The 24,556-nt window shown below is 35.6% G+C and overlaps 1 protein-coding gene across 1 annotated transcript in view; it reads left to right on the forward strand.

Annotated features, from left to right (window-relative positions):
• The first annotated feature begins 15,135 nt into the window (after positions 1-15,135).
• Positions 15,136-24,556, forward strand: part of LOC145291933 (growth hormone-regulated TBC protein 1-A-like) — a 56,470-nt gene continuing 47,049 nt past the window's right edge. The window contains exon 1 of the mRNA XM_080137851.1: positions 15,136-15,384. Within this exon, the coding sequence (XP_079993977.1) occupies positions 15,353-15,384 (32 nt within the window). The 5' untranslated portion in view covers positions 15,136-15,352. The remainder of the gene's footprint in view (positions 15,385-24,556) is intronic.

The raw sequence follows: 24,556 nt of genomic DNA on the forward strand, positions 1-24,556 counted from the left end.
AGTGTAGGAAAAAGAACAAAGGTGTTGGTGGAGATATGTGCTCTCCAAGTGATTTTATTTAGAACGATGACTAATCAACCTGACACTGCCCTCCCCATTACCAACCGACTGGCGGCAATCAAAGGCAATCAATTCTTTCTTTATCTTTTGTGGAAGCATCAGCTTTCAGGTGAGGGTGTGATTGTCATTTTGGGGGGGGGGATCAAATGACCTAATTTGGAAATGAAAATCTAAAATCTGTTGCAGGTAGAAATGGATATGTGGGTAAAATAGGAACGACACAGGTGTTTAGAAGATGAAGAAATATTGCTTGGCCTTTTGGCCAAGATCAAAGTGCCTAAATTTGTTTTGTCTTTTGGAGATTTTACTTTTTTAAATTTTTTAATTTTATATTGGAATTCTTTTTTAATTGTAATTTTTTCTTTAGACGAAATAAAATAAATATAAAGATCAAAGTGTAGTATCTGTTCTTCAGATGCTGCATTCCCATTTCTTGTTCTCTTTCGGTGGAGGATCAGTCCTTCACGACTGAGACAATTTTTTTTTTATTTTTGTACCTTTTCTCCACGCTAAAAAACGACCCTGGTGTCTAACTCTGTCACGTGGGGAGGCATTGTAAATAGGTACAACAAACAAACTAACATGCACAAAAAAAAAACAAACAAAAAAAAAACAGGAGTACAAACAATGCAGCATTTTACTGCATATATAACTAGCTGTGCCTACCCGGCGTTGCCCGGAACTGTATTTACTTTCAATTCTGTTTTGCATATTGTCCTTATTTACCCGCCTCCCAACGAGAACAGAGTCAGACCCAATGTAGGGAATATCCAGCCCCCCCCCCAAAAAAAAAATTGGACAATCTGGATTAGGACAAAAATCTAAATTGCCTTAGTCTAGAATGAGTTCTCCTTCACTGATCGAGGAGAGAGTAGCTGAAATCCAATAGCAGGACAGATACTGTACTTTGATTTTAGTTTCAAATTTTTTTTTTTTTTTTTTACACGGTGGTCACCACTTTTCAAGGCCATGAAGCCACTCAGGGATAAGGGTTATTGCAAGTACAGTACGTTAGTGTGGAGATTTAATGAAGTATCTATTTAAGGGGGCGGTTCATCAGGAATTTGTATCTAATCTAATAGGTTCCGCACTATCGGCCAAGCTCCTCCCCCTGTCCCATCACCACAATGTCACATCCCTGTGCCTGTTTTATAAGTATTTTAATGGAATGTGCTCCGATGAACTCATAGCACTTATGCCTTCTCGATGTACATACTCTTGACTAACCCAACAAGCAGCAAAATTCCTCCTCTTTACTGTTAAGGTCCCTAGATGCTGAAAAAATTTCTTCCCTTGACTGTAGAATCTCCTCTCTGTTTCCTGCTACTTTGACTGTACTAACTGTAATGTTCTGAAACAACCTTTAGAAATCTAAATGTACTATGAACAAACGTCTCGCTGCTTAGCTCCCCACAGTCCCCAGTTAGGCACAATGCCAAATAACAGCCCCTTACGTTCTAAGTGGAAATATATCTTGTTTGGGTTGAAATAGAGTAAAAAAAGAAAAAAAAAAAAAATGGTCACTTATTGTCGTTCCTCATTTTTTTTTTTTTTGTTGTTTAACTTTTCTTTATTTGCTAGCAGGGTAACCCGGCGTTACCTGGCGTTGCATAAACAAAATAGAAGCGTTTAAAAAGTGGGTGTAACATCTTTATATTAAAACTTCCATCCTTCTACCTCCCTTAATCCGTCTCTCTATCTTTCTCTTTTTATCCATCTTTCTTTCTCTCCCCCCACCCCTCTTTTACCTCCACCCAACCCATTTTAATCTGTTAAAAATAATAATAATCCAAGTCATTCACCTTTCCTTCATAACGTTTCTGAATTTTTTCAGATGAGGATTGGTTATTCATATTATTTGGATTCTTCGGACTACTGCTCTCATTTTGAGTGTTATTTTCCCAACGTTTTGGTTCTGCAGGTGTACCTTGTCCAACTCGAGAATTTGGGCGGAACCCTTTATTTACTTCTCGGTCAGTCAGCTGTATTTCGATAGAGGTCTTAAGTAATTTGTATTTTTGTATTTTTCGGTCGCACACACTGAGAATTGAACCTTCAACCTTCAGGAGTATACCATTTTACAAAGTACTTTAACCACTGCGCCATGAGTCCTTGCAGCCAGTTCCAGCACAAATTTTAGGAGCCTTAAACCTATTTTATTTCTAGTTGTAAATATCACGATTTATTACTAATTATGATTACTATATATTACTGTATATTAGTATATATATATATATATATATATATATATATATATATATATATATATATATATATATATATTACTGTGTGTATATATTATCTTTGATTAATTACATATTGTTTGTTTCCTTTAATGCATTAATCTGCAACATTTATTGTATATTTTGCAAACTTCTTTCCTCTGATGAGAAGAGTTGCATTCTTTGAAACTCCATGGAATAAGGCTTTTCTTGTTTATTTGTACTCCTTGTCAGACAATTAAAATTTTGTATACCTTCCTTACAAGTTCATGTTTTTTGGAAAATTTGAATAAATTTTCAATAACAAAATTTTTATTTTTATATACAGTTGTGCCCGATATTATTCATACCTCACCTTGAAAATTGAGTTTATTAGGTGTAACTTTGTTAGAATTTATTGTTTACGTCCATATTGATACATATTCTTAATAAACCTCTTCTGATCATTTTAGTCATTTTAAAATCTCGGGATACTTGTAATAAAAGAAATATACAGCTATTTATAAAATCTGCAATGTTCAAAAATAATCATACCCCCTTATTTTTTCAGTATTAATCGAGTTTCTGACTGTTTGTTTCCTGTTTGATTCTTATTTTGAATGCTTTTATACAACCTTTGATTAATTTCATTTCGTTTTTTGCATTTTTCAGAAATTAAAATGATATCAACTGAAAACCAATAAAAGAATAAAAATTATTAGAATGGGGAAGAAGAAAAAAAGAGCTTAGTAATGATCTTAGGACTAAAATTGCGAATTCACATAAGGATGGTTTAGGTTAAAAGTCAATTTCCAAGAAATTTGAGGTCCATACAGCAACAGTACAGAGCATCATCAAAAAATTCCAGAGTCACCACACAACAAACAACTTGATTGGTAGAGGAAGGAAAAGGAAACTGTCTGCTAGAGCCACCAGGAATATTGTAAGAAGTGTTAATGCAAATCCAACCACCACTACTAAGGACATTTTAGAAAATCTGGAGTCTTCTGGCATAAAAATATCAAGGCAAACATTGCAAAGGACTCTGCATGAAAATGGTCTGAAAGGAAGAAGACCAAGAAGGACTCCATTGCACACCGGAAAACACCTTGCAGCACGTCTAAAGTTTACTAGGAACCATGTGAATTCTCCAGAGTCCGTTTTCTCAAGTATTTTGTGGACTGACGAAACAAAAATTGAATTGTTTAGCCATATGGATGCTTCTTACGTTTGGAGGAAGAAAGGAGAAGCTTACAACCCAAAGAACACCATACCCACGGTGAAACATGGTGGTGGTAGCCTAATGTTTTGGGGCTCCTTTTCGGCTAGTGGTCCAGGTAGTTTGGTCAAGATAGATGGAACCATGAAGAAGGAGCAATATTTGGAGATACTCCAGAAAAACATTAGACAGGATGCGGAGAAGCTCCATTTAGGACCAAACTGGGTCCTTCAACAGGATAATGATCCAAAACATACTGCCAAAATAGTAAAGAAATGGTTTGAGGATAATCAAATTAATGTTTTGGAATGGCCTAGCCAGAGTCCCGACCTGAACCCTATCGGAAACCTCTGGCACATATTGAAAACTGAGGTTAAAAAGCGGAAACCTAGAAATTTGAGGGATTTGGAGAACTACTGCATTGAAGAATGGTCAAAAATCAGTGTTGATGCTTGTAAAAACCTTGTTGATAAATATCCAAAACGGTTACAGGCAGTTATTAAGAATAAAGGGCATGCTATTGACTATTAGTAAGAGAGGTATGAATAATTTTGAACTAGTGCCATTATTGTTTTTCTTTGTATAATGTTTCAAACTTGCATAATTTATTTATTTGTTGAGTTTAAATTAAATGCTTATGCTTGATTTATTGTTTGAAATCCCTTTAATATTGTCTACCTTCTGGTTTGAGCAATAATCTTATAGAAATCTCAAAGATCCGAGGGGTATGAATAATATCGGGCACAAGTGTATATATATATATATATATTAGGAGGTATATTTTGGTAAAAAAGTACTCAATATTTTAGTAGAGCTAAATATGTTTTATTATTTCAACCTCAGGTTTTTTTGTTTTTTTTTGCTTAAATCATTACAAATTGTTTCATAATAATATTATATAATATGGGTCGGACCATTGTGGACTCTATCTATCCACCTATAAAATTCATGGTGGACGAAATGACAAATTATCATTCCTAGATGTGTTGGTAAGCCACACTGGTCAGAGGTTTATATCATCTCTCTTTCCACAAATGTCAGCCATGTTCATTTTTATAAGTGGAAACAATCTACTTTGTGGATTAAATAAAGTTTTCATTTTGAAATTACGTGTAGGTTCGCATGTTCGAAAAGATGCAACTAAAGAAGGTCGGAGGTCACATGGGTCGGACCATTGCGAAAGTAACAACCAAGATGAGGATAGTAGTCTGAATAATCCAAATGGGCACTTGTACAGTGCTTCCTTTCATTTCACTTAATTTCATCGAATATTTTTCTTTTTTACAGCGAAAAAAAAATTTGTTATGATACCGAGCAAAAGGTCCGATTTTTAGGAAGAAAAGCTAGTATTAAAGATGGGGAGGGAGTGTCGGCGCTTTAAATTGAGTTATTTCCCTGTGGCGTGTTTAAAAAATTCAAAGATGTCTACTTTCAACGCGCTGTCATAAAAAAGTGTTTTCCCGCTGTAATAAAAAACAACAAAAAAAAAACTACTCGATCAAATGAATTTTTTTTCAGAGATCTTCAGTCCAAAACGGATACGTACAATATAACCTTTTTCGATATTTTCAGTTTTTTAATGCCTTGATTAAACTGTACAAGTACCTCCAACTGGTGCAAATTCATATCTAACAACTTCGTCAACAGTAGATTAATTACTTGTGTTTGAAGCGGCAGAAGTTCCCTGAACTTAATCTATCCACTTCTAACTCATTTAGTTTCATGGCTGTGTTTACATCAGATATGAGGTGTCTTCAATAAGTTTCCAGACTTTTTCCTATAGGCACTTCTATTAATAGCACACACATGAAACTGTATATTTATTGAGATTGTCGGATTGACGTCCTCATCTTGGTTGTTATAGTCACAATGTTTCGGCCGTTTTGCTCTCCGGCCTTCATCAGGTGCTTTGTATCAAACTGGGGAACCGTTTGTTAGGAGTCTCGAACCCAACCCTTTATTATTATTACAGGGGTACCGTGTTCGGACTCCAGCTATGTAAAGAATTCTGCCCACTTCACGGAACTGATCAAGGGAGCACCCATCAGAACAAACCAAATGGTAAGCCTAGATGTGGTTAGCCTGTTCACTAAAGTCCCAACTAGTGAGGCACTAGTAGTAATTCAAGACAAACTAGCTGCGGACCTCTCCATAGAAGAGCGCACATGTGTACCATTGCCAAACTTAATGGAAATGCTGACATTCTGCATAGAAACAACTTACTTCAGAATGGGTACTGACCTATATCGACAAGAGGAGGGGCTAGCTATGGGCTCGCCATTATCACCAGTGATGGCGAACATATACATGGAATACTTCGAAGACATGGCCTTAGGTTCAGCTCCCTTAAAGCCAACGATGTGGCTAAGATACGTTGATGACACCTTCATACTCTGGCCCCATCAGGAAGACATCCAGGCTCTCCTAGACCATGTGAACTCAATAAGACCATCGATATAGTTCACAATGGAGAAAGAAAAAGATAACCAACTGGCCTTCCTTGATATATTCATATCACGCAAAGAGCATGGGTTTAAGAGATCCGTATATCGCAAGCTTACTTTCACCGGGCAATACCTTAACTTTAACTTCCATCACCCATACAGTATCAAACATGGAATCGCACGCTGCTTACAACATCAAGCAGAGACAATAAGTAGCGACACCATTACATATCACCAAGAAATGGTCAGGTTGAATAATACCCTCCGTCGTAACAACTACCCCGATAGCATACTATCCACCAGACGTGTTAATAGTATAAGAGAGGAGAATGAAACCCAAAAACCACCAATGGTCTGCCTACCATACATACGAGGCATCTCTGAAAAGATTCAGAGAATATGTACCACCTACAACATCAGGACGGTATTCAAGAGCGAGTCAACACTCAGACGACACCTGGTATGAGTGAAGCCCCGCATGAAGGAGAACATGACCAAAAACTGCATATACTCCATCCCATGCAGTTGCAGAAAGGGTTACAAGGGTGAAACATTCCGCCCCTCAAAGTAAGGGTGGAAGAACACCAAAAAGCGGTAACTAAAGGGGAGACGGAAAAATCGGGTATAGCCAACCATGTCTGGATGGAAAGGGGGGACCATCGCCCCCTATGGGATGAAGTAAAAATAATAAACAGAGAGACCCACTGGAAAGTGAGAAAACTTAAAGAAACAGCTCACATGCTCGGACATAACAACCTACTGAGCAAACCAAGCATAGAGCTGAATGCAATTTGGACACCTCTGATAGAGAGAGAAAACCTTGAATAATAACAATATAACAACATTAACAAAACCAACTAAGAATTGTCCTAGTGACATATGGCCGTTGTATCAAAGTTTACAGTTACCCAAAGGTGCTCAGTTCAATCCTGAACGAAAGCAGTGAAAAGTAACATTCAAGACAGAGAATCAGCAGAGCCTAGTTGGAGTCCGAACACGGTACCCCCGTAATAATAATAAAGGGTTGGGTTCGAGACTTCTAACAAACGGTTCCCAGTTCGATACAAAACAACTAATGAAGGCCGGAGGGTAAAACGTCCGAAACGTTGTGACTATAACAACCAAGGAGGAAGTCAGTCCGACAATCTCAATAAATGAAAACACCTCATCTCAAAAAGAACAGACAATTACTACATGAAACTGTAGTCCCCTTCAAAGTAATCTCTTCTGGTTACAATGCAGTTGTTGTAGCATTCCAACAAGGCCCAAGGAAGTCCTCTTGCGTGAGCATGTCAATGACCCTCATCACAGCCTCTTTCATCTCCTCAATTGTCTCATACCTCTAACTACTGTGCTTAGCAAATAACCAAAAGTCACAGGGAGCAGGGCCTGTACTATGGGGAGGATGAGGAACTGTCTTGATGCTCTTGAGGATCCTTGCAACAAACTTTGTGAAAATCTTCCGCATCTTCAGTTCCTCACAAATAATTGTGTATACAGTTCCCACACTGACATTAAACTGTGACACACGACTTTATTTGGCCAATCAACTCGATTCAATTTGAAAAGTGCTGGCCTCTTCAGGTGGAAATCTCTTCCTGAACTCCCTTAAAATCTCAACATAGTATTCTTTATTGACTCTGTGTCCAGTGGGAACCCAGTGCATGTAGATCATAAAAAAGGGATCATGATAAGTTTCTGGGTGCTCAGTCTGGCCTTCTTGAGTCTGGGAGAAACAGCATGTTTCAACTGGTGTCTCTTGGTCTCTGGATCATAACAGTAGATCCAGCTTTCATCGCAGGTCACCAAGCATCAAAAACTGTAGGATCTGATTGATCCGCTTCACCATCTTATTGTTGTCATGACAACGTCTTTCTTTCTGACCTTCTCTGAACATCATTGGAATAAACTTCAGTTCCTTGCAAATAATTGTGTGTACAGTTCCCACACTGACATCAAACTGTACACTTATTATCTCTATAGACACACAACAGTTCTTATCCATGAAATTCTTTATTTGGTCAATCAACTCTGGTGCTGTGACTTCCTTACTCTTCCTGCACCTCTCATCATCCCTCACAGACTCCCTGCCTTCCTTGAATCTCTTATGCCACTCAAAAACTGATGCTCAATTCATGCAAGTTGGTCCAAAAGCAGTCTGAAGCATTCTATACGTTTCTTTGGTATTTTTTTTTCTCCAAGTTTAAAACAGAATTTTATTGCATATCATTCTTGTAATGTGTCCTCACATCCAAATTTAATTTTTGAAATTCACCAGCTGTAACAATCAAGCTTTAGTAGGGTGTATTCCAATTCCTGCTGTAGCTGTTCATTTGAATCTAAAATCGTGAAAATTGGTCAGTCATCTCATAATATGTATAGCAATAACATAATGAATGTTTCAAGAGTCTGTGACAATTTTAAATGCCTGTAAAAAAAGACTGGAAACTTATTGAAGGCTTCTCAGAGATTTCTATGAGGGAGTGGAGTTTTAAGTGGGGTTAAAGCAGGTTGGAATTGGGGGAAATGAGGGGGTGTCCTACAAAGATGATGCATTTTCTCTGTATCTAACTTTCTCCTCATAGACTTGTAAATAAATAAATACTTAGTAAAATTTGAACAAAGGATTAGTCATTAATTTTTTTTTTAGAGGGGGGGGGGCATAGAAAAAATTTGTTGAGGGTGGCATACAGCCTGCTGGCCATATGTTTGTCATCCCCTGACCTAATGTATTGTTAGCAAAACAAAATGCATTTATTACTTAGTTTAATTGTGAGCGAGTTTTGACTTGTCTTTTTTCTTTTATTATTCAATAAATACGATGAGTCTTAGAAGATTTCAGTCGTTGAGAGATTTTGCATTTCTCAAGTTTTGACATGAGAATTGATTATTCGTATTATTTCCACAAGGACCAGTGACGTAGTGGATAAAGCACTTTGTGTATATCCAGTTGTGAAAGTTACACTCTTCTGGAGGTTGAAGGTTCAATCCTCAAAATACAATTGCAAATTACAGGGTGGAACAATAAAATTGTCGTCCTAAAAAAGAAGACATGATTCCATTTCCGTTTGATGAAAACCGTTTTTTTTTTGGGTTGCAAACCATCTACTAGTTGGCCAGTTGTATTCAAATCCCAAGAGCCATAAGAGCGTTCTGTCATGTCTGAAAGTGACACAATGTTCAACGAGTGAGATCGGAGATGCGCTGTTGTACAACTTTCTACCGATCCAAGTTATAACAACAGGACCATTGCCAGCACTCTCAAAATGCAAATCCAGATGGTTCAACGCTTGAGGGCATAGCTTGACGAAGTTTCCAGCCATGGTTATGGTCTTTGGTGTGGTTTCAAGTGCCACCTCACATCTTCAAAGTTGGCTTGAAGTCATCACCAAAGTGTACCTGGAAATGCTGAAGAGTGTGACGAGACCTTGGTGCAATCTAGTGGCCGCTGGCAGACCCTGAGTGTGGCAGCAGGACTCTGCGCTGGCCCACAAGTCCAAAGAGACTCAGGCTTGGCTTCAGAAGGAATACTATGACTTTGTAACCTTCTCTCATTGGCCCCATCCTCCCCCGACTTGAACCCACTAGACTACTTTGTTTGGTCATACGTTGAGAACATCACCAACATGACCTTCCACAACCTCAACACCATCCTGATCACCGCCTTCTGTTGAGTATTTGTTGAGCTCCCACTGGCGCTTGTGGAAAAGGTAGGCTCTCAGTTCTGTGTCGAGACAGTGATTGAGGTTGAAGGCGGCTACATTGAATAGATGTCAACTCTACTACATAATCAAGTTAACCAAATTGATTTTTTCAATAAAAGTTTTAAAATGAAGCTGTAGTGTTGTTTTATTTATGTCGACAAATTTATTGTTCTGCCCTGTATTTAGTATTTTTACCCAGTTATTGCTGAAGGAACAAGAGCATGCTAACCCCAGGATTAAATAAAGGGTCTTTTTGATATTTTGTGTAGATTCCTGAGGTCGACAGAAAGATTCTTGAGTTTGACAAGATACACTTGAAGGTCGGCGGTTACATCGATCGAAATGTTATGAAAAGAACACTCCAGATGAGAGCAGTCGTCCGAAGAATCCAAATAATAGGAATTGAGATTTGATGACATTTTTGAGATGAGGCATTGAGATTATTTACATGCTTGAGACTATCACTCTCATAATGGTTATTATATGCACAGCTTTTGGAACATTCTCCAAGTGCCTTTATCTCTAGACAACAACCTTTTTGGAATTTCGAACTGTACCATCTCTATAGAGACAGTCTAAGTAGGGAGTTGAGCAACAATGTGAACCGTACTTGGCTTTCGGGCCGAGATCAAAGTGTAGTATCTGTTCCGGCAGGTGCTGCACGTGGGATGATTTGTACCGGTCAATGGAGGGGAAACCCTCTATACTGGGACAATTATTATTTTTGGTAACCAGAGTGCCCCCTTTTTGCCTACTTTTAGGGGAGCTGGTTTTTACCTCACATTAAAAACGGCCTTGTGCCTAATTTGCTCAGTGGGGGAGCAAATAAACACCATCTGTTCCGGCAGATACTACACTTAAGATAATTTGTACCAGTCAATGGAGGGGAAACCCTCTATACTGGGACAATTATTATTTTTGGTAACCAGAGTGACCCCTTTTAGGGGAGCTGGTTTTTACCTCACATTAAAAACGGCCTTGTGCCTAATTTGCTCAGTGGGGGAGCAAATAAATACCATCTGTTCCGGCAGATACTGCAAGCTAGGACTAGCTATGACTAGCAAAGACCAGATGTGGGGGCAACCCCACATGCCTGACCTTTAACCAGCTCCCATTTCCCACCTCTCGGGAGCTGGTCCCCTTTTTCCCTTCCCCCTCCCTTCACTCCTCACATTAAAAATTGGCCTTGTGCCTAATTTGCTCGGTGGGGGAGCAAATAAATACCATCTGTTCCGGCAGATACTGCAAGCAAAGACCATATGTGGGGGCGACCCCACATATAAGACCTTGGTCAATGTGGAGGCAACCCTTCATACCAATTGTCACTATCCAGCTCCCCTACTCCCCGGGGAGCTGGTCCCCATTTCCCCTTCACTCCTCGCATTAAAAATCGGCCTTGTGCCTAATTTGCTCGGTGGGGGAGCAAATAAATACCATCTGTTCTTCAGATGCTGCACTTCAATTTCTTGTTCTCTGTCAGTGGAGGAGAAATCCTTCACGACTGAGACAATTTTTATTTTTGTTCTTTTTCTCCACGTTAAAAAACGACCCTGGTGTCTAACTCTGTCCCGTAGGGAGGCATTGTAAATAGGAACAAGGTGTCTATTAATTTTACATTCAAATTTCTGCTGTTAGTTCAATCGAGGAAACAGGATCCAAGGGAAGAATTCCAAAGTGTGGAAACTTTCACAGTAGAAGGCGTCTACAGTGAAGGGGTGGAATTTTGCTGCTCGTTGGGTTATTCGAGTGCATCTACATCAAGCGGGCACCAGTGCTAAGAGTTCATCAGAGCACATGCCATTAACGTACTTCTAAAACAAAAAGAAAAAAAATATCACTCAATCTCTCAACTAAGAAATATTCTAACATATTTTTTTCATGATTAAAATAAGTAAGGAAAAAATCTTTGAAGAAAACAAATATCGATTAACTCAATTTTAGTATAATAACTAGCAGGGAGACCCGACGTTGCCCGATATTGATCAACGAATGTTTCACACTCCCATATTTTTATTGTCATCGAAATTGGTGAAATCGTCCATTTTTCAATCAAATCTATTGATTGCCTGTTAGGGACCCATTGCAGTGCACTGCAAGTAAGCTGCACATACTTTTCTGCAATGACAGTCCTCAATACAATATAGCCTACATTGCACTGTAGAGAACTTACTGTTGATTTATACTTCTATTTTTATATATTGTGACTTGAATTTGAATTTAAAATGCAAAAGTCAAGTATCATGGTTCACATGCTTTTAGGAATAAAGTTTAGTATTTGTTCTTATGCTCATTTAAGTTTTTCTTTTTCTGTCCTAGGAATGGAGAAACTTTTTTTTGCTACCTGACATGGACTTCTATTATTGTACCTATCAGAATAAATCTATTTTATATTATGATTACAACTATACTTGTTACTATTAGTATTGCTGTTAATATTATTATTGCTACTACTATACTTGTTACTATTATTACTAATACTTAGCAGCTTACTATACTCTATGTCTTATTTTAGTCGATATTTGTGGCCTTGGGAAGTTGGATCTTAAATACATCTTCAAGAATGAATTATTTTGTGTGTAGTTCACTGTCCTCTCACATGCAGTGCTTTGTATTTGCAAATAGTCACCCATTAGCTACTTGGCTAGGTTCAACGTTGCTTAACTTCTGTGATCTAATAAGAATCAGTGTGTGAACATGATTATGTTGTACGAAAAAAATACAAAATAATAAAGTTTCAGTAACCACCTCTCTAGATCTCCAAAAAATGCATAAAATGATATATATTTCCTGAAAAAAAACAAAAAAATAAAATAAGGTGCTACTTCTCCTCCTCTTACAACAAATGCAAAATAATGTACAAGTTCCCTTCTCCCACCCAAAACTACAAAATGAGATACTCATTCCCCCCCCACACCAACAAAAAACAAAAACGGTACTATTTCCTCGTTTCCCTCCCAAACCAAATACAAAATAAGGTACCAGTTCGACCTTTTCTCAAAACGAATAAAAATAAGGTTCTAATCCCGCCTCCTTCCTTCCCAACCCAAATACATCAAGGGGGCACCAGTGCTAAGAGTTCATCAGAGCACATTCCTTCTACTGCTTCAGTAGATATCTCACTGCTGATGCAATTCTCTATCTATATAAAAGCCAAGTACATCCAGGGATGGAGTATTGTTGTACGCGAGTCTTTTCTAGTCTCACACAAAAACACGCGTTCACATTTCAAGCTATATTACTTGTCATATACATACGCGCACACAAACATACGCACCCACGTCCACACACGTACATATATTCACGTTTGCGTACATACACTCACATTCACATGTATATACACACACGCTAACATACATACATGTACTCACATACATGCACGCATGGACGATGTCACTTCTCCTTTCAAAGGAAATCCACACATGCGCAAAAGACACACCGGAAACACCTTAAAAGGAAGAGACAAGCTGTTTCCAACCCTTTTTTAGGACCAGCTTTCGAGCTGGTCGGTTTACGGACCGACCACGTACCTCACGCCACTTGCTACTATGTGGGACAAAGAGCTAATAGACCGTACGTAAACTTTACACTCTTTCTCTCTCTATATATATACAACTGGTCCCAGAGAACACCACCGCGTAGCTGACGGCTAACATGGCGCACAGTTTAACTGATGCAACCCTCTATCCTTTTCTTTGTCTACACGATGGACTGTCATTTCTCGTTCCATTACATTACTCACTTCTGTTCCCACGCGCGAACAAACGATAGTGACCTGAACGTGAGATGAACACACATTTCCTTTTTCTTTCTACACCACCAATCCCGCAACAAATGATGGTTACACCCGCGCGGACATGAACACGTGTTATATCTAAAACATTCATTCTTTCAACAGTAAATAAACGACACGTTTATCTTATCCATCAATTGAGTTTTTGTTTCCTTCATTCCATTCGTTTCATTATTTTCTTTTGTAACGGGATTAGGATTTATATATCCTAGTCCTCTACAGTTGCCACATCTGGGCAGGAGCTGTTAGAAGCAGCTTGTCCTGCCTTGACAGAGTACAGAATAGACGTCGTAACTTAGTGGGGGATGCCCTTTTCTCTTCCCTGCAACCTCTTTCCCACAGAAGGGACTTTGCAAGCTTGTCTTTGTTTTATCGTTACTTCCACAGTTGGTTCCCCTCGTCAATCTTTCTCGAAAAACACCATACTAGTCCCCTTCCCCCCTCCCCAAACAAATGCAAAATGAGGTACAAGTTTACGCATACGAAAACAACTACAAAATGAGGTACTAGTCCCTCCTTCCTTCCCTCCCAAAACAAATAAAAAATGAGGTACTAGTTTACCCCAAAGCAAATACAAAATTAGGTATCAGTTCCCCTTCCCCCCTCCCAATAAAATAGTGCGGTATCCGCTCCCTCTTTCCCTGCACAATAATACTCATTATTTTGTATATCCCCATTTACTTTGCTCCCCACGAGGACAAAGTTTGAAAAAATGTCGATTTTTATTGTGAGGGAAGTCCAGCTTTCTAAAACGGGGCACTATGAATTTGGGCAAAAATTTTTAAAATTTAAAATTTGTCAGTCTAGAAAGATTTCTCATAGTAAAAAAAACACCAATGTCTTTTTTTTTTTTCCCCTGTGTCAGATATTTAATTATTTTGTAGTGTGTTCTTTCAAAGGAGTTCTGTGTTTTTTTCTTAGCGGGCAAGTTCTTAAATCAATTAATGAATTGAATAATATTCGATTCCTTGATTGATATTGATTGAGTTAAGAACATCCTCCTTCGGTTCCGTTTCCCTTTTATTGGCTTATTTTTTTTATTTTTTATTTTTTTATTTTTATTCAATTTTTTTGCTTTTTTTCATTTTATTTTTTGTTTTTATTCATTTTTGTTTTTGTTTTTTCTTCGTTTTACCCTTCCCTTCAAATGTTAGTTTTTTTTTTTTTTTTTTTTTTTGAAGCAACTAGTTCTGCTCCAAACGTATCCAAACGATTAGGGAAACGTATGTATGTGTGTTTGATAGAGAGAGAGAGAGAGAGAGAGAGAGAGAGAGAGAGAGAGAGAAAGAGAAAGAGAAAGAGAGAGACAGGGGGGAGAGAGAGAGAGGGGGGGAGTCTGGAGGGGTTCTCATCATCTTTAACAGCAGCAGTAGCAGCATCCTAATCTTCCTCTTCCACAGCATCACAGGATGAGAGGAACTGTCTCCAATACTGACTATTATTTCTAGATAAGTTTCGTAGTAGTAGTAGTTGTAGTAGTAGTACAAGTCAAACTATTTTCCTCTTCCCTTTCTCTTTTCTCTTCATTTATTTCAATACTTACATCACACTTTCTTTTTCTTTCGTATTTCCTTTCCTTTTTTTTTCTCATAGGATTAGGAACAGCAGTTTGGGCAATTATTTGTTTATTTTTTATTTTATTTTTGCATCCTTTTTATTAGTTTTTTTTTATCCCCCCCCCTCTCTGTCTCTTCTGTCTACGCGCTTAAAATCAGTTGCGCTTTTTTTTTTCGTGAGGTCCGGGTCGCACCTGTTAAAAAATGCAACAACCATTGATAAAGCCAAGCGTTATAATAATGATTACATGATCAAGTTAGCATGTAGCTGTAGTAAGTGGTATTATTTTAATTAACTACTACTTAACTACTAGCTATTATTAGTTTTAATAATAATAATAATAATAAATCTTAGAAGTAAAACCCTTTGGAATAAATATGGAGTTAACCAACAAAGCGATGCAAAAAAGGTAAGGAAGCCCGTTAGCGACATAATTGTTCGCCTTTTTTTGTTTCCTTAATATATATACTAGTAATAATAATAATCTTGTTGAATCGGCGACTCTAAGTCCGCAGTAATGTTGTACCGTTTTGACTTTTTTTTTTTTTTTAATATTACTTTATGAAATATTTATCGATTTCTTTATTTTTCTTTAAAAATACAGAATAGCTTTATCTGACACTGTTTAGTGCGGACTATGAGTCGTCTGTTCTTCTGATTTACCGTCTTTCCTGTTAGTAATAATAATGTCAATTAATAATTATAAACATTTGGTTCTTTGATACGACAGAGACACATGAGAAGATTAATGTCACCCTCTTTCACGAGCCAAAATAAGGATTGATAAAAAAAAACAAAAAAACTAACTAAAATGTCATGGCGAAAAACAGTTTAAAAATCTGGTACTTATGCAGAATACGGACCGTGCAGAATTAATAAGGTTATTATTTAGAAATCTATTCTTAACATGAGGGATGAGCTTTGATAACTCTTCTGTACTTTCCTCCAACAATTTGATAAACAAAAGATACTATAAAAACTGAATTTAAGTTGAAAAGACTATCTAAAAAAACAAAAATACACGGCCTGTAAACTGCACAAGTACCAAAACTGTTTACATTATTGAAATAGAAATTTAAAAATTCTGTTTAGTTTTATTTAATTCTTGATTTCAGTAAATATCCGATCGATTATAGATAATTCAATGTGCACTTTTCAAAGTTAAGTATGAGCGAGAAACACACACAGGCCACGTGATCCTAATGCTGATGGAGATGGATGCACGCACACGCATGTTACCGTGCAATAATATATATATATATATATATATATATATATATTATATATTAAACATAATATTTTCAATTAAATCAAAGTTTTAGGAAATCTTTTTTTAATTAAATTATGTGAAAGTACAGAATAATTACAAAACGCCATCCCCCTCCCCATGTTAAGAATGGTTTTCTAGTACGGTAACATAAGTGCATTAATTATAGAGAGAATAACATTTGATTCTTTGACAAAATAGGGGCGCATGAGAAAGTCAGGAAAAGGTCCAGAAGTCAACCGAATTAAAAAAAAAAAAAAATAACAAGAATACGGAACAAATATTTATGATGTATGTACTCGTCACGGAACAAACATGTCATATTCCCAAAATCACATAAATTAATCAAGTGGTTTTATTTTAAAATCTATATATCTATAAAAGTGAGAACGTGTGTGTATCTGTATGAGAACACTTCTCAACCTATATACCCAACGAATTTGTGATCTGTAAACTTGAAATTTGGTATATAGGGTATTCAGACATCTGGAAACTTTTTTCGGTTCTCATCTGGAAAAAAGGGCTGCTAAAGGGTCAAAATTTAAAAATTGGTACTTGGAGGGGGGGGGTCATCGGATTTTTAGGCGGACCTGTGCGAGAGTGCCCACCCACTAAAACTGCGTTATTTTCTAAGTTCTTTTCCGATGGCAGACCTAAGTGTCATATTAGCAGAAAATTTTTTTATGATTTTTAAGAAGGGGGCCCAATGGCCCATGGCCCATTTTCTCGTTATTATGTTCCACTTCCTGTCCATATCTTAACCGAAGTGTTATTTTGTCAACATTTTCACGAATTATTAAAAGCATAAGACAAAAGTATCTCATGCTTCTAATAATTCGTGGAAATGCGTACCCTTTCTCATGCCGTCTCCACAACTCTTCCATTAGATGGGAATGGAACAAATTTTCATATTTTTTTTATATTAATTATATATATTCTATATTAATTTTATATATTTTATATTAATTTTATATATTTTATATTAATTATATATTTTATATTAATTATATATTTTATATTAATTATATATTTTATATTAATTATATATATTTTATATTAATTATATATATTTTATATTAATTATATATATTTTATATTAATTATATATATTTTATATTAATTATATATATTTTATATTTATTATATATTTTATATTTATTATATATTTTATATTTATTATATATTTTATATTTATTATATATTTTATATTTATTATATATATTTTATATTTATTATATATATTTTATATTTATTATATATATTTTATATTTATTATATATATTTTATATTTATTATATATATTTTATATTTATTATATATTTTATATTTATTATATATTTTATATTTATTATATATATTTTATATTTATTATATATATTTTATATTTATTATATATATTTTATATTAATTACATTTTTTTTTTATTTTGAAACTAATAATTCGTAATAGTTGTGGTTTGACGGTGTAAAATACTGATGTGACGGTACTTGTACAGTTTAGTCAAGGCATAAAAAAATGAAAATATCGAAAAAAAAAAAGTTTAAATTGTATATATCCGTTATGGAACGAAGTTATCCGAAAAAAAAAAATCACTTAATTTCATCAAGTAGTTTTTTTTGTTTTTTTTTACAACGGAAAAACAATTTGTTCTGATACCGAGCAAAATGTTCGATTTTTAGGAAGAAAAGCTAGTATTAAAGATGGGAAAGGGTGTCAGCGCTTTAACTGGAGTTATCTCCCTTTGGCATTTCTAAAATTCAAACAATTTTTTTAAAAACCAAGATGGCCGCCTTCAACGCGCTCTCATAAAAACGTGTTTTTCTGTTGTAAAGAAAAAAAAAAAAAAAACAACAACAACAACAAAAAACTACTTGATGAAATTAAGTGAAAAATTTTTTTTTTTTTTTTCAGAGAACTTCGTTCCATAACGAATACATATAATTTAAACTTTTTTCGATATTTTCATTTTTTTATGTTTTGACTAAACTGTAACAAGTACCAAAAAATCAATTTGGGGTCTTCTTCGAAACAAGCACAAAATCTCGAAAGTTGCAAACTTGAATTTTTATTAAAAATCGGCAAAAATCACTAAATTACGACGTGAGAAAACACGTTGTTACATATACTTAAATGGGGAATCGGGGGTGGATTTGTATTACTGTACACATAGATTCGAAAAAGTTGTCAAAAAACAAATATATAACAAATAAATGTTATCAAAGGCAAGATAAGTTACTTTTCTACCAAACTGGATATATTTTTCGTGTTTTTATTCAATGTAACATGTTTATTCAGCTCGAAAACCATACAGTGTTTACCGATGTATTGGAACATTCAAGATGGCGGCTTATTCACTCTTTAACACCGTAAGTGTGGGAAAAGATGTTATAAATAAAAAACCGGATAAAATACTGTTAAAAACTCGCTCAATATATGTTACCGTGACATAGGTTGACATATATTCGGCGGGTTTTTAATAGTATTTTGTATAGTTTTTTTATTTATAACGCCTTTTTCCAAACTTACGGTGTTGAAGAGGGTGTGAGACGCCATCTTGAATTTTCGAATACATCGGTAAACACTGTATGTTTTTCGAGCTGAATAAATGTTACATTGAATAAAAACACAAAAAATATATCCAGTTTGGCAGAAAAGTAACTTATCTTGCCTTTGATAACATTTATTTGTTATATATTTGTTTTTTAACAACTTTTTCGAATCTGTGTGTACAGTAATACAAACCCAAGTAACCATTAGTTGAAGAATTACATAAAATACCGTCTTATTCCAGTTGATATAAAAAGCGAAACGCCACAATCTGAGATGGAAAATGACACAAGCAGCGGAACTCACCTGTTTTACCGTATAAAAATATTTTTCAAGTTAAAACTTATTGTGTAATTGCAGTTTAATCAAGACATTCAAAAATGAAAATATTGAAAGAAGGTTATATTGTACGTATCCGTTTTGGACTGAAGATCTCTGAAAAGAAATTTCATTTTAATTTGATAGAGTATAGTTACAGCGGAAAAACATTTTTATGAAAGTGCGTTGAAGTCAGCCATTATGAAATTTGTAAAACTCGCCACGGGGAGATAACTCCATGTAAAGCGCCGATACTCCATCCCCATCTTTAATACTAGCTTTTCTTCCTAAAAATCGAAGCTTTTGCTCGGTATCATAACAAATTGTTTTTTCGCTGTAAAAAAAAAAAAAAAAAAAAAAAAAAAAACTACTTGATGAAATTAAGTGAAATTTTTTTTCGGAGAACTTTGTTCCATAACGGATACGTACAATATAACTTTTTTTTTTTTTTTGATATTTTTATTTGTTTAATGTCTTGACTACTAAACTGTACAAGTACCTATACCCCCCCCCCGTTTGATATGTATATTAAGTAAAGATAAATGTCAAGTACTATATCTGTCGTTTTAAAATCGACCATGAACTGTGAATATCAAAAAAAAAAAAAAAAAAAAAAAAAGAAAAAAAGAAAATCCGATTAATCACAAATCAATCGATTCGATTATGCTGAGGAGGGAACGGCAAACGTTCTATGTAGGTTAATTGCTATATTTTCATGACTTAATCTACATAATTTTTATAAAATTTGCGCTTCTACACTATTGGGACGAAATTTCTGCAATCGTAAAATTCCACATGAAAACCACGCATTCCTCGAATTATGATGATTATATCCCAAAATTACGGAAATCGATAAGGTAGAAAATTAAAAAAACCCACAGAATTTGATGAAAACAATCGTAAGACACGAGAAAATTCAAAAGGGAGGTAATTTTCCGTTTCGAATTAAACAAGATGGCGGCAATTTTTCATCTGCTAATACGATTAAAGTTGATTTGATTTTCTTAAAAAAAAACCCAAAAAACTACTTGATCGATTTACGTAATTTTTGGAATATGGCGCCTTCGTGAGGTTACAGTGCGTACATCATAAAGATTTTTCTTGAAAAAAAAATTTTTATAGACCCCAAATAACGAAATTTATTTTTAAAAGCAGCAGCACAAGCAAACGCACTTTAACTCGTCCAAAGTATTTCTGTTTTCATTTTCGGAAGAGTTATATAAGCAAAAAGTGGAGTCTTAAGTCTTCTAAACGTTTTTTATAACAAGGTCAGGGATTAATTTTTAACTTAAATCAATTTCATTATCATTACTTGTATATTTTGCAGGTCAAGGTTCACACAGCCAAAACTAACCGGTACAAAGTGTGGATCGTGAACTAAATAAACAGATTAGGAAAGTATGGATGTCCATAAGGGTAGTAAATGAAGAGGTTTTATTTGATGTTACAGTTTTATAACATTCGATGCGACGATGCCAGATGCCTTTGTTAATTCTCAAAAGACAAAGAGGCACCTGCGCCTGTAATTGTAAGGCAAGGGTTGCGCAATCTCCAACCACACCTCTCCTGAATCGGCACTGTTTGAGTCCAGTGGCAAGGAAAAGTCTAGGATAACTGGAAACAATGCCGAGATAAGCGGAGAACTCATACAGCACTTGAAAGTTCCAAATGATCACCCATTTAGTGCTGCTGACCAGATTCAACGTTGCTTAACTGTGGTAATCCAACGAGAACTGGCGTTTCAACCTGATTCTGTTTATTTATAACATTAATAAAAAAAAATTGTAAAATGCGATGATATTGTAAATTTTTTTAAACCAAACATTAAAATAATTGTACGAAAAAAATGTTTTTTTTTTTTTACAACTACTTTAGTAAAATAATTACCTCCCTTAGAAAAATGAGTTAAGATTCAAAATTGCCGTAAGAGTTATACTAGCGGAAAAGATACTCCGAAATAAATGCTTGTTTTCTAACAAAACTTTTCTGGTAATTTGAATTTGGTTTCGTTCTCTTTGTATCTTCAATCGCTAGTTTGTAGTGTTTGATTTGGTTGTTTTATAGTAGATTTTATCGTTTTTGTTCCCTGCCCTGCAGAACATGAATGAGTTTTGCAATGGGAGAGTGAAAAGGGTTACAGTATTAATGTTTGGTACATTTTTAAGTTAAGAAACCAGTCAGGAAGTGGGGGAGATAGGAGAAATGGGAAGAAGGAAAAGGTGTGTTGTTTTTGGTTTTGCAGAACATGATTAAGTTTTGCAAAAGGGAATAGAAAAACAAAAACCATAAATGTTAGGTGCATTTCGTCTCAGGAAGCCAATATCTTCAGACAATCTGATCTGGTAACACTAATAGTAATTCGAAACAAGCAAAGTAACAAAATATCGCGACAGAAAACATTAAATTAAAAAACATTTATTAAATTGAGTTGAAATTATTCATCATTTTAAAAACGTATAAAAATAAATATTTAAAATTTACAAATGTAGCATTCGATATTTCCAAATAATTTTTTTTTTTTATAACGCACAAATAAAATATAACATTCAGTTTAGAACATTATACATTAATTTTGGATTGTCTTCCCTTTCTGCTAGTATAAGTCTTCCAAGAATGAGAAGCCAAAATACTTGCGTCGAGAAGTGCACTTGCACCCACTTTTTTTTTATTTTTATTTTTTTTTTATTTACACCCCTTTTCTCTAACTGTGCCGTGAGTTCAATATAATACAAGAAAAATAAAGCTGACTAATTGCTTAATCTAGTTTCAGTGCTATTTTACCATGCATTGGATAAGGTGGGTGAAGCCAGGGCTGTAGCCCTTGATATATCCAAGGCATTTGACAATCTAGCATGAAGGGCTGCTAATGAAAATCAAATCATATGGTATAACTGGATGAATACTAAATATAATTAGATCCTTAGATAATAGGACCATCCAGGTTATCATTGATGGACATTCATCCAAGCAGCTGCTAGAAAGGACTTGTCCTGCCTTGATAGAGTTCAAAATAGACTTCGTAGCCTCGTAGGAGATGTCCTTTTCTCCTCCTTGCAACCTTTATCTCACAGAAGAGATGTTGCGAGTTTGTCTCTGATGTATCGTTATTTTCATGGAAAGTGTTCGAATGAGCTTCAATCTATGGTCCCCCCTCGCCAAACTTTCACAAGAAACACTCGTCTAGCTGTAAACACTATCAATAATTCCCCCCACTCTTTATCTGTGCCTAAACCTAAACGTAGATTCCATGAACAAAGCTTTTTTCTTAGAACTGCACGCCTGTGGAATTGTCTTTCGTTTTCCTGCTTTCCGGCTGACTACAATATGGTTGTGTTCAAGTCTAACGTAAATAAGTTCTTGATGAGCCGTTCCATATAAGTTATCAACTTTACCAAATTTTCATTACTAATGATTACTATAATGTCCAATTTCTACTGTACACTCTTTAACCCTTATCCTTGAGTGGCCTCTTGGCCTTGATAATGTGGTGATGCCTATGTAAAAAAAAAAAAAAAAGTGCTATTTTACCATGCATTGGATAAGGTGGGTGAAGCCAGGGCTGTAGCCCTTGATATATCCAAGGCATTTGACAAGTCTAGCATGAAGGGCTGCTAATGAAAATCAAATCATATGGTATAACTGGATGAATACTAAATATAATTAGATCCTTAGATAATAGGACCATCCAGGTTATCATTAATGGACATTCATCCAAGCAGCATAACATTAATGCAGGAGTTTCTCAGGTTGATCCTTGGACCACTATTATTCCTGATATTCGTCAATGATCTCCCCGATAATAGTGAATATGGCTTATTTGGACTCTGATGACCCCCAAGAGAATGGATATTACAGTTTTTGTTGGTTTTACAATAACATGGTCAGGGTCATGTTGAATCAGATGCCATAGATGTTTCTTATGGAGTTGTGGTGTGGTCTCTAGCCTTGGTAGTCGCGTGCATATAAAATCGATGCTCAGATGAGCACTTGTCATGAAAATAACGGTAGGGTGGAGACGGACTCTCAATGACTCTTCTATTGGAAAGAGATTGTAGGAAGGAGATTTAGAATTGAAGTTTAGTTTTAAATAAACATTTATCACAGGACCTTGGGTATATTTAAAAACAACCAGAGTATAATTGATTCTGCTAACATGAAAATATGTAGCCCAGCTTGCTGGATAAACGATCTAGCACATCTCTAAAGGAAATTAAAAAGGCTGAACTAACCATTCATAGTGTGAACAGCTGTAGAGGTCCCATGCATTTCTATAAGTCTTGTAGTTTTCTTTTCTTTTCTTTTTTTTTTTGCTTGTACTGTAATTCACTCCCAAGCAAGGCACAGTGCCACTTGAATGTAAGGGATTACTATTTGGTTCCAAATTTGCAGCATACAGCATAATCATGTTGACACACTGGTTCCCGTCAGATCACCGAAGTTAAGCAACGTTGAGCCATGTCATTACTAAAATGGGTGACCAATTTGGTAATTCCAGGTGCTGTATGTAGAAGGACGTTGACACTTCCCTGAAAGAGTTGCAAAAACCTAACGTCGTCGTCTCCCCTAACGAGGATATACATGCGTCTGAGGACCGCTTGTGAATTTCATACTCCCACAGAACTTCCTCCTTTGGAGGAAGCCAATTAAACCTGAATAGGGTTAATGCCGTTTCTCTCTCTCTCTCTCTCTCTCTCTCTCTCTCTCTCTCTCTCTCTCTCTCTCTCTCTCACACACACACACATATACACAGCTATGCATGGAGACTATGTAGAGAGTTGAGCAGTAGGATATCTTTTCACATTTCACTTGAACTTCTGCATGTCAGTACAGTCAGGGAAGTAGGCAACAAGGAAGAAATTCCAAATCGTAGCAGTTTGAGGAAAAAACTATTAGAGTAGAAGGCTTTCCAGCATCTTTGGATCTCTACAGTGCTTTAGATATAGCAGGGCAACGCCGAAGGGATTGCTAGTTGACGATTTTTATGATCTTTGTAATCTTTGTAAAAAATAGAATGTTATCCTAGCAAAATAAATATTTACAGAGAAAATTGTTTATGTCAAGACGCTTAGTAAATTAAGCAATGTAGAACATAAACAATAATTTAAAATAGATTGGAACATTCAAGATGGCGTCTGATTCTTTCTTTAACATGGTAGGTTTGGGAAAAGGTGTTATAAATAAAAAACCGAATAAAATACTGTTAAAAACTCGCTCAATATATGTTACCGTGACATAGGTTGACATATATTTGGCGGGTTTTTAATAGTATTTTGTATAGTTTTTATTTATAACAGCTTTTCCTAAACTTACGGTGTTAAAGAGGGTGTGAGATGCCATCTTGAATTTTCGAATACATCGGTAAACACTGTATGTTTTTCGAGCTGAATAAATATGTTACATTGAATAAAAACACAAAAAATATATCCAGTTTGGCAGAAAAGTAACTTAT

The sequence above is a fragment of the Euprymna scolopes genome, chromosome 13, assembly GCF_053919585.1.
Source record: "Euprymna scolopes isolate OS-2025 chromosome 13, ASM5391958v1, whole genome shotgun sequence".
NCBI lineage: Eukaryota > Metazoa > Mollusca > Cephalopoda > Sepiida > Sepiolidae > Euprymna > Euprymna scolopes.